This window comes from Saccostrea echinata, unplaced genomic scaffold, assembly GCF_033153115.1.
Source record: "Saccostrea echinata isolate AGI-Se365-2 ecotype Australia unplaced genomic scaffold, CSIRO_AGI_Sech_v1 ptg000014l, whole genome shotgun sequence".
In the NCBI taxonomy this organism is placed as follows: domain Eukaryota; kingdom Metazoa; phylum Mollusca; class Bivalvia; order Ostreida; family Ostreidae; genus Saccostrea; species Saccostrea echinata.
The window spans coordinates 20,703,612-20,715,640 of record NW_026889763.1 but is presented as its reverse complement, the minus strand read 5'-3'; the positions used below and the strand labels follow the sequence as shown (position 1 = coordinate 20,715,640).

At 33.1% G+C, this 12,029-nt stretch overlaps 1 protein-coding gene across 1 annotated transcript; it reads right to left on the bottom strand.

The window, feature by feature from the left end:
* Nucleotides 1-5,500: 5,500 nt before the first annotated feature.
* LOC133187342 (prefoldin subunit 5-like) lies at nt 5,501-11,647 on the bottom strand. The gene is made up of 5 exons (XM_061322699.1): nt 11,521-11,647; nt 9,020-9,154; nt 7,721-7,795; nt 6,233-6,338; nt 5,501-5,766 (listed from the first exon to the last, which is right to left on the bottom strand). The coding sequence occupies exons 1-5, from the start codon at nt 11,602-11,604 to the stop codon at nt 5,690-5,692; spliced, it is 477 nt and encodes a 158-aa protein (XP_061178683.1). The 5' UTR covers nt 11,605-11,647; the 3' UTR covers nt 5,501-5,689.
* Between the last annotated feature and the right edge of the window lie 382 nt (nt 11,648-12,029).

The following is a 12,029-nucleotide window of genomic DNA, read 5'->3' as shown; positions in this document are numbered from 1 at the left end:
CTGCTTAATGAATATATTGTGTTCATTTAAAAAACTGTCCAAAACAGCTAACTAGAAGCAAAACTGACAATTTCCCAAAGTAATTACATGTACAAGTATTTGTATAGTGTTTAGTCCCCTAGCGGACTTTGTGAAAACGGGGGGGGGGGGGGGGGGGACTATAGGTTTCCTACTCGTCCGTCTGATTAGCTGTTCAATCAAGCTTTTATGCTCCTCTTTTCCCTCCTGTCTACAAATGATTCCCATATCTTCTCTCCAATGAGATATGGTTGCCGTATATCTTTTCTTATGAAATGTTAAATTGTGGATTCCAAAATTTATGTAAATTGATTACAAGGATATGTTGCCAGGCCTAGTGAATATTCTTTCAAGTCCCTATCTTTTCTCCTCATAAAAATATTAACTGCTGCCACCCCGACAGATCTAGACATACTGTGCTTGAACATATTCAAGGAGAGGTGAAAATGAAATCGGATTCTAGAAAACTCAAAAGAACTTTGAAACATTTGAAAACCAAAAACTTTTCCCGAAATCAATAGCATGAAAACATGACTTTTCAACACTTTATACAACCATTCCTCGCGGAAATTTAAAAACCAGGTTTTTTGACATATAGCAAATGCTTTTTTAATAAAAAATGGAACTGAGGACTTTTCATATCCTGTGATTGTCCTCTATAACTTAAGAATCATACTGACTTAAATATTGACTTAGGAATCATACTGACCTAAAACACTGGAGTTTCTCATCAAGAAAAGCATCTCTATTGGAGACCAAGTCTTCCAACAAACTGTTAGAATTTGCATGGGGACAAACCATGCTCCTTTAGTAGCCAACTTTTTTTTTGCATTATTACGACGCATAATAATATGTTCAAAAACTTTTGCTTTAAGGACAGACTTTCAAAACAAACAAACGAACGGGAAAAAACAACATAAAAATAGCAACTAAAGACACGTTCATATAAGTAACATGAATAACATTAACCGCATGGATTTTAATTTTATATTCACATTCTCACAATATTGTCCTATGAAGTGATTAAAATTTGTATAGATTTTTAAGGTGATCACAGATGAGTAGAATTTTTAACATCACAGAAAGTTTACAATTTCTTAACATTTAAGAAATTGATATTTGGATCATTTACAACCAAAATAGATCCAAAAATATATATCAATCCAGGCATCGAAATACATGTATTTCATTTGTCGACTCGATATATACAGAGTCTGCCACATCTGTTTCATACTTAGAATTTTTACAGAACTATAGACGATAAGGGCTAACTAACAACTAAACTGTTTGACTAACAGGATGACTTCAGCTTTTCCATCACCAACCTCCCCTATTTGTGTAGTAATAGTCCATCATCACCTGTATATGATGTTTAAACTATGTACTGCTATGCAAGAGCAAGTTCTGAGAACGATCAATTTGTAAACTGAGAGATTGACTAGTGATAAATAACTTGATGTTACAAGGATTTCAAAATCTCGTTTAAAGTCTACACTTCACAAATTTTACGGTCGTTATGATGGCCTTGTTTGTACTTTATACTAATTTTGACTTCGTATTACTTCGTTTACCTGATAAATATATAGGGATCACGGCGGTTTACCGATCAACGGGGGATGCTTTCTCCTCCGAGACACTTGATCCCACCTCTAGTGTTTCCAGATATCTGTTTGTCCCGTTTACGACATGTTTATAAGATTTATGAGAATTGATCATTGTTTTTTATCTTTACCTGGAATCAATATCGTCATTCAATCAAACACTGAAAGTGAAAATCTGTATATAATGGTTAAGAAAATAGTAAACTAGCTTACATTGGCCATCTACATATGACTCATGTCAAGGCAATTCCCGATTGGGAATTATATATCGTACGAATATAATATTTAAAAAAAATAAATAAATAGGAATAAACTAGCTAACCCTGGCTGAAGACAAATTTCAAAACTAATGGGTCAGTGTACGTTATAAATTAAACAGCTAGTTAATTCACATCCACGCTATTGTTTGAAACTAGAAATGCTAACTAATACTCCAGGGGTTGTTGATTTAAAATATCTGCTAACTTTATACATGTACATGTATATAAAGAGAGAGTTTGCTGAAATAATATTAAAAAAGTAAACCAAAATAACTATTAATGTTGTGTTAATTTTAATGATTATTACCTCAACCCTTAAGCCGAGGGGTGCAAGGATTGTGATAGTCACCCCCCCCCTTCCTTCCCTCCATTAAAATCTTGTCGGCTCTTTCAGAAAGGCTGGATATTTTCAAGTTTTACACAACGAATCAATAAACTAATGCTGAGCTGTGTGCATTCTGTAGATTAAATAAACTATTGTTGGGCTCTGTGCAGCATTCTATAGCTATAAATCACTGCTGTGCATTCTGTAGCAATAAACCGCTGCTGGGCTCTATACATTCTGTAGCAATAAACCTCTGCTGGGCTTTATGTATTCTGTACCAATAAACTACTACTGGGCTTTATGCATTCTGTTGCAATAAACTAGTTGGGCTCTGTGATGCATTCTGTAGCAATAAACTATTGCTGGGCTTTATGCATTCCGTAGCAATAAACTACTGCTGGGCTCTATGCATTCTGTAGAAATAAACTATTGCTGGGCTTTATGCATTCTGTAGCAATAAAGCTACTGCTGGACTCTATGCATTCCGTAGCAATAAACTACTGCTGAGCTCTATACATTCTGCAGCAATAAACTATTGATGGGCTCTATACATTCTGTAGCAATAAACCTCTGCTGGGCTCTATGCATTCTGTACCAATAAACTACTACTGGGCTTTATGCATTCTGTTGCAATAAACTAGCTGGGCTCTGTGATGCATTCTGTAGCAATAAACTATTGCTGGGTTTTATGCATTCTGTAGCAATAAAGCTACTGCTGGGCTCTATGCATTCTGTAGCAATAAACTACAGCTAAGCTCTATGCATTCTGTAGCAATAAACTATTGATGGGCTCTATGCATTCTGTAGCAACAAACCGCTGCTGGGCTCTATACATTCTGTAGCAATAAACCTCTACTGGGCTCTATACATTCTGTTGCAATAAACTAGTTGGGCTCTGTGATGCATTCTGTAGCGATGAACTATTGCTGGGCTTTATGCATTCTATAGCAATAAACCACTGCTGAGCTCTATGCATTCTGTAGCAATAAACTACTGCTGGGTTCTTTGCATTCTGTAGCAATAAACCTCTGCTGGGCTCTTTGCATTAAATTCTGTAGCAATAAACTACGGCTGGGTTCTATGCATTCTGTAGCAATAAACTATTGCTGGGTTCTATGCATTCTGTAGCAATAAACTACTGCTGGGCTATATGCATTCTGTAGCACGTATGAAAAGGAAATTCAATGATCAATTGAAATTGAATTTTCAATGTTAACTGCGACATTTTGACCATATTTTAACAATGTCTTCAAATGCAACCTTTAAATTTTGACTTCTTTTAGCCACTATGCATCTCTGGAACATGTATGAAACCAAAGTCCTTTAACATTCTTTAAATTGTAAGGCCAACAACGTATGGTATACAATTACACGTAGTACATACTGTGACCTTTGGACCTTCAACTGCAAAAAGCCTGTTTTTTCTAATCGGTAAAAGTGCAATACAGTAAATACGGGGTTGTCCTAAAATTCATGGACAGTGCCTGATGTTTTTACGTAAAAAAGTCTACGGTGATTCCAAATTCGTTGATTTTTAGATGACATGTGTGCAATTTTCACCGATTTTGGAGGCACTAAAAGTCATATGATGAATATACGAATATACTGTAGACTTTACTTTACCGGTCCCCAGATCCGCGCGCTTATTGCATTATGACGTAAGATTTACGTCACTCAACTGATAAGGGTTCGTCTTGCACATTTTTTGACTGGTTAGGGTTAGTCTTGCACCCACCTGAGAGATTAGGGTTAGTCCTTGCACAAGTTTTCAACTGATTAGGTTTAGTCTCGCATCCATCCGAGAGATTAGGGTTAGTCCTCGCACATGGGTTAGTCTAGCATCCGCCAGGGAGATTTGGGTTAGTCCTTGCATACCATCCGAGGGATTAGGGTTAGTGTCTTGTTTTTTTGTTTAAAGATAAATTAAGAAATTCAGTTGCATCTGTATTTTTGCAAGATCTCAATTCAGCTTTAACGACATCTCTTTGGTTTGTTTACATGAAAAAATGGCTAGTACGAAAGAAACGGCACTAAGCATGCGCCGCACGCGCTCTGTTGACAATTATTTTTCGTCTCCTTTTTCACTGAATAAACAATATTAATAACTTTTTTTCAGAAAACGAGGTTAAAAACTTCGTTTAAAAACGAAGTTTTAAACTAAACTTTTAAGTGTAGAATTCGATTTTGGGGTCAAAAAGGCTAAAAACCTCATACTTTTAATTTTTTTCGATCGCTCACGCGATCTCATATATATATTGAAGTCGCCTACGGCGACACTATATTTTAGCGCGTTTTTCTGGGGACCGGTAAAGTAAAGTCGTTCCCACAAAGTAACTATTCTGATGGATTCGTAAACTAGTGTGTCTTGACGTGATTTTTTTTTTTATATTTACAAAATGATGGACTAAAAATATTTTCGCACACACTTGCAATTGGCAGCGTCGATATCCACTTGCGCCCATGACTATGTAAGTCAAATAGCACTCTGCAAATCGTGTCCAAAATTTATAAATCATGGTAACTTGGCTTTTAACACTCAAATAATACACAAGTTCCTCTGGTCATCTACCACCTCTGTGGTAATGTTGAGAAATACTGTGATTCATTGATTTTCATAGGCCGAGATAAAATTCTGTGATCTTGGCGAAAAACAAAAAACAACAGCAAAATAAATAAAAAAATAAAATAAATAAAACTGTACTGTTAGGCAGTTACAAAATTATACCTTGCTCAATAATTAAATACTTTAAATTACTCATTGCTAAGTTCATTAACTTCTACAAATATTTGGCAAATAGACGTTCTCCAACATGTATGTGGGAGTTTAGCAGGAATAACACCTCTAGATATAAAACAATGAGCAAAGAATGACATGACGAACATCTATTATCTAGATGCCCTTATGACAAATCCTAATTCTATTGCATGTAAAAGTATACTCTAAGTCTAGAGAAAATTTTCTAAATCAATGAAGCATTCAGAGTACTGATTTTTTGGGGTAAAATAAAGAAATGGGTCCAGGTGATAAAATCAATGATACATGTATTACAAATTTTGGGGCAGAACTGTGTTTACATCATTAAGGAATTATTCTGCCAAAATTAATGATTCACTTTGGAGTAAAATTCAGAATTCTGTTAATAAGTGTGTATGACAATTTGACTTTGATCAAAACTGTTCACGTGAACCTTCTTTAACTAAAAGTAACATTTAAACAAAACCTAGAAATCCTGAAAGATGATATATTAAGTATCAGTAAAATTGCTTTGTAAACCAATAGTAAATCAAGCAAATCCTTTTTATGACAACTATATGTATTTATTCACATTATGATAAACAACATGTGTTTATTTTATAGTGAGAGATTATGCTACAAAGGTTTGTAATGGTAAATATTAGCACACAGGTCACTATCGCCAGAATTTCCTCAGTGTTAATGATGTAAACAGTCTATGCCTGGTTTACTGTTGTCTGTCATCATTCACTCAGGATTTAACTGCACCAGCAGCCTGCTGGGATTGTATCTGATTCTGGATTTTAAGTTGTAAAATCTCCATGGTTACTGAAAGTATAAATACAGAGTTAATGAGATCCATGGTGAAAACATACAATCAACATATGATGGTAAATGCAATGTTTTCAGGATAATTTCCATTTAAAAAAAAAAAAAAAACTACAGTAGATAGAATATAAAAACCATTTTTCCCAATGACATCTTACCATGTTTTTAAATTTTCATCAATATGAATTATAATTTTTTTCATTTATTGTATTTTAATTAGGCTGAAAAATTTTCATTTTGATCTTTTCATTTGATCAGTGAAATCTTACTTTCATAACTAAATCCAACTTTGATCATGTTATATACTGTTTCTTCAATCAGTAAATCTTACCATGTTACATTTTTTTCCTTAGTTTAGTAAGTGAAATATTAATTTGTTTCATTTTATATTGCTGTTTTGATTGGTAAAATTTTACATTGTTTTATTTTGTGAAATTTTTTAAAATTTTAAATCAGTACTTTTCACCTTGTTTCATTTTGTACTTCTCTGCTAGAAGAGGTTGAACTTTTTCCATTTGTTTGGTGACATAATCTATTTTTCTTTTGAAGTACTCCTTCCCTTTAGTCACTGCCTGTGAAAGTCAATCAACAGTCACATTAAGAAAAAACAAGGAACTTAACTGCCTAGTCAGCAGGCATTATCATGTATCATAAAATACAGCAGTCAGTATTAAGGAAGCTTTAAATACTGTACACTAAAGAGTTCTAATTGTAAGGTAGTTTTATGTACTTAAGAGTGATCTGCCCTTGGATATAAGATGGAATCCATGGGAATCTACAGTTAATGACTCAATTAGTAATGGATTAAGGTATTCTAAACAGAATAGCACACTAAGACAAAGACCATGGTAATAAATACATTATTTACATGATTTTTTCCCCAAAACAGAAAAACAACAGTGATTTCTGTTCACTGATAATGCATTGTCTTTGAACATTCTTGTTGTTAAATATGGCAGGTATCCCATGTTGAAAATGAATTCAGAATGTAAATTCTTTATGTCTTAATTTTCTCAAAGTCCAAAAAATTTTTCATTAGTGTTTAGAGCTTCCTTAAAATACTAATCACAAAGAAGTTTGTTTAGGCTAGTGACATGAAATAAAATGTACTTTAATGTACCATTCCTACTTAGTACCCTAATCTAATTTTAACATTACATTTATATTTTGCCATTTCAACATAGTACCCTGATCTAACATCTACATTCCATTTATAGCTTGCCATCTGATCTAATATCTACATTTATAGCTTGCCATCTGATCTAATATCTACATTACATTTATAGCTTGCCATCTGATCTAATATCTACATTACATTTATAGCTTGCCATCTGATCCAATATCTACATTACATTTGTAGCTTACCATCTGATCCAATATCTACATTACATTTATAGCTTGCCATCTGATCTGATATCTATACATTCCATTTATAGCTTGCCATCTGATATCTATACATTCCATTTATAGCTTGTCATCTGATCTAATATCTATATTACATTTATAGCTTGCCATCTGATCTAATATCTACATTACATTTATAGCTTGCCTTCTGATCTAATATCTACATTACATTTATAGCTTGCCATCTGATCTAATATCTACATTACATTTATAGCTTGCCATTTCAACAAAGTACCCTGTTCCTATATTTTAACATCCCTACATAGAATCCTGTTCCATTTCTACAAGGACATTGAGAACTTCCCATTTCTACATATTACCCATTTCCAGCATATTATCATATCTACATACTATCATGTTCCAATATATTAATATTCTGCATATTAATGCCCTGTTCCAATGTCTTCAAGGATATTTACAGCTAATTAAAACATTTCTACACATACTCTAGTATATATTACTTCTTCTACATAATATCTTGTTCCAATACTTACAAGTGCACATTTACAATTACCATTTCTACATTTATCCTGTAACTTTGATATCTTACCATTTCTACATAGTAACCAGTTCCAATATCTACAAGGACATTTGAAACATCACTCAGTTGTCCTGGAACATACATCTGAATTCTTGGTTAAAGAAAACTAAGCTGACAAGAGAAAGACAGAAGACATTTTTGTACACATACAAAGCTAAACAAAAATTGAGTGAAATTAAGGGGCTCATCAAAAGTCTTCCATCTGTTTCTGTTTTATAACCAGCAACTTCATGCACATCTTAGCCAAAAAGTGCTTATCACTAAGTTATCAGTTCAACATGACCAGTCAGAATTTAAAATTAAAATCAAAATTTCCTGTCAATCTTGAGGCATTACCTAGTTTGTAATGTTCCCTTGATTCTCATTGTCTAGGACTTAGATTTTGATATGAGTAAAGTTTTCTTGGTTCCCCAATTTTAAGCCTTTAAGGATACAGAGCTAGTGAGGGGCACCAGTATATCTTTACTATTGTTTTATTAGGATACAGAGCTAGTGAGGGTCTTTACTATTGTTTTATAAGGATACTGAGCTAGTGAGGGATACCAGTACATGTACATGTATATCTTTACTGTTGTTTTATAAGGATACAGAGCTAGTGAGGGGTACCAGTATATCTTTACTATTGTTTTATAAGGATACAGAGCTAGTTAGGGGTACCAGTATGTCTTTACTATTGTTTTATAAGGATACAGAGCTAGTGAGGGGTACCAGTATGTCTTTACTATTCTTTTATAAGGATACAGAACTAGTGAGGGGTACCAGTATATCTTTACTATTGTTTTATAAGGATACAGAGCTAGTGAGGGGTACCAGTATATCTTCACTATAGTTTTATAAGGATACAGAGCTAGTGAGGGGTACCAGTATATCTTTACTATTGTTTTACAAGGATACAGAGCTAGTGAGGGGTACCAGTATATCTTCACTATTGTTTTATAAGGATAAAGAGCTAGTGAGGGGTACCAGTATATCTTTACTATTGTTTTTGTTTTATAAGGATACAGAGCTAGTGAGGGATACCAGAATATCTTTACTATTGTTTTATAAGGATACAGAGCTAGTGAGGGGTACCAGTATATCTTTACTATTGTTTTATAAGGATACAGAACTAGTGAGGGGTACCAGTATATCTTCACTATTGTTTTATAAGGATACAGAGCTAGTGAGGGGTACCAGTATATCTTTACTATTGTTTTATAAGGATACAGAGCTAGTGAGGGATACCAGTATATCTTTACTATTGTTTTATAAGGATACAGAGCTAGTGAGGGGTACCAGTATATCTTTACTATTGTTTTATAAGGATACAGAGCTAGTAAGGGGCACCAGTATATCTTTACTATTGTTCTCTGGGTTGACTTTGTTTAAACATTCCTGAGACTCCAGAAACTTCTGCTGGGCAAGCTTCAATTGGTTCAGGGATGATGTGAACAATTCTATTTCCTACAAGCAAAACAATTAACAACATAACATTTACCCAAATACCTATGTTGAAGGAAGGATTTCTTTCTACTACATGTACATTGAATTACTTATACTGGTTTGTTGCAGACTGTCTACAGACATAAATCAGGTTGATCAATTTCAGAGACGTCAAGGCCGAGTAATCTATGAGATTGATCAACCCAATATATTTCTATAGACAGTTTGTTAAAGGACACAGAAGATATACATACACAGAAAGTGCTATGACCCTTTAATTATATAACACCATTATATTGAGTTCTGTGTAGAATTTGGAATGTTTCTTTTAAAACTGTTTGAGTCAATTACTGTACACGTTTAATATTTGGCTGTGTATTCTTTTAGCAGAAAGCAACTTCCGCTAATTTATGTATATCGCTAACTATCTTGCACACATACACATAAATAAGAACACTTAGAAATGCGCTAAATCAAATCAAAGCTTCCTTGTTCAAAAATCAATTTCCGCCAAATTTCGTACACGCTAAATATAATACATTTACAGTATTTCTTAACAAAAGTGTCAAGGATATATATAGATTTAAATATACCTACAGACCAACAGACAAAATTGTAGGTTGCTTGCTCTAATAGTGAAGTACCTCTGTACAAAATTATAAAAAAATTATGTTGAAAACTATCTGAATTATCTTGTCACAATAAAAAGATCATGGACATACCTACAGACAGATAAAGTGGTATGATCTTTCAATCTATAGGTGTCCTGCTCTTAAAGAAGTACTTGCGTTCAGTGATTTTTCTACACCCAATTTAGGTCCAAATATCGGCCCTTTCCCCTCTCAAAAATTTCCAATTTTTTCCCAATTTCTGTTGCTTTTTTCCCAAAATAAATTTGCTGTTGTTTTTGTTATATTGAAATTTTTACATACAACTTATCTAAAATGGAATGCTATTGTTCTCGGTCATTCAGTCTCTTAAATTAATGGTGAGGAATAGCAGATTATTTTGTGCATTTACAAGACATAGAAACCCATGTTTTGTGAAAATACATTGTAAGAAAGATACATGTGAACTGAAGAAACATAGCTTTATTTGTAAATCAAACAACATGCATCCCTGACTCCACAAAAATCAACTGTTTCTACACCCGGCAGGTTCAACTAGTATTGCAGAGAATTTTTTTGTGATTAATCATGTCAGATTATCCCATCTTCAATGGCTATTACGAGAAGGATTTTCTCTTATGTCCACTACTATGGCAAAAAAAAAAAAATTAAAATAAATATGTAGGACGGTCACAATTATATATTGACAACTTTCAAAGATAAAAAAAAGTTAAAAATTTAGAACTGTGCCTAATGTGTTATTTTATAACAACTAAATTGAATAAATTAAGTAAAATTTAATTATATATTTTATTTCACCATTTAATTAAGGTCAATTACAATTTTATTGATTTTTCCAAATTTGACACAAATGTCGATGATTTTTCCCAATTGTTAAGGCCCAGGCCCCTTTTCAAAATTGTAGAAAAATCACTAGTGTAAAAATTCGTATGTAAACATTTTGTTGAAAACTATTTGAGTCATCAGTTCAAAACAAAAGTGTTGAGGGACAGACAGATGGATCCTAAGATCTCTAACCTAAGCGTCTTGTTTTTAAAGTAAAGTAATGTTGTAAAGTAGTTCAAGATGACAAATTGGTATTTTTATTTTTCAAAAATGAACATTGGATACATGTAAACATGTCACATTTAAAAATCATACTGACAAACATGATGATAAACTTGTTTACAGATCTACAATAATGTAATGTGTGATATCGTGCCATGAACTGAATATTGTGATATGTATCATATTGTGAGGTTGGTGTATCATTGCAGCTATAGGACAGGCTCTTGTCTTCAAAGAAGTGGACAGGCAAAATATATATAGCAACTTCCCTTTTTAAAACATCTTCTTGATATTCTTACATGTTGTGTTCTATGGTTTCCAGAGAAATTAAAAAAGGAAAATGAAAACAACTGAAGATAAAAAAAAAACAACTTGACAAAATTTGATGAAGATGTACTACCGCCTGCTGTTCTTTTTCCTTTATTATATTTATTATTTTGCAAAACTACCTAAATTATGATTTCTTTAAATCCACAAATACAGACTTGTTTTGTTCAACAGAACTTGTGAAAAAAAAGAGTAACAGCGAGTAAATATGATTTCTTAGTGACAGCTTGCTGTGGAAATAGTTGGTCTGTTACAATGAACATTTCTTAGGCTGTTACGAGGGTTTTGCTAATTCGTGAAGAACAGCTAGACTGGAAAAAACCGTGAAAGTTCCATATTGTAACAATATATTTGTAAATACTTCACTATTGAGTTTAACACTACCTGTTCTAACTGCTGTACAAGTTGATTTAACTGAGGGATTGGTAACTGTCCGATGTCAATCTGTCCTGCTTGTTTGGAAGCCATGCTCGCTGTCAAGAGAATTCCATAAAGGGAGAAAACTCGCGAGGAGTGTTTAAAATAAAAAACCTGTTCCTGTAATGGAATTAAAATTTCCGGACCAATGAATCACAATTTAAAATTCTTAATAAAAAGAAAAAAAAATATATGTTTTCTTTATGAAATTAAATGGCAACATGATTAAAAGAAATACATTATAATAAAAAGAATTAGCAGCACGAGAAACCGTGAAAAACTGTTTTATTCTGTCAAAGACGTACATGTATATGGAAGTATATGAATTAGGCCTATGTCCCTGGTTCTGTACATATGTGAACAACTAGATCATACAATTTTTCCCAGGAAATCTAAAAATAGGAGAAATCTTATATATATGTGTCCTCTTCACTTAACTTTAAATTGGAATTAATTTATGAATACTATGAATGAAA

Bases quoted from the DNA above. Each gene is read 5' to 3' on its own strand.
- LOC133187342 (XM_061322699.1), bottom strand. From the start codon at position 11,604: ATGGCTTCCAAACAAGCAGGACAGATTGACATCGGACAGTTACCAATC. The intron at 9,155-11,520 runs GTAGTGTTAAAC...TTTTGCTTGTAG, and splicing joins TTGTACAGCAGTTAGAACAG to GAAATAGAATTGTTCACATC. The intron at 6,339-7,720 runs GTAAGATATCAA...TGACTTTCACAG, and splicing joins CTGGTTACTATGTAGAAATG to GCAGTGACTAAAGGGAAGGA.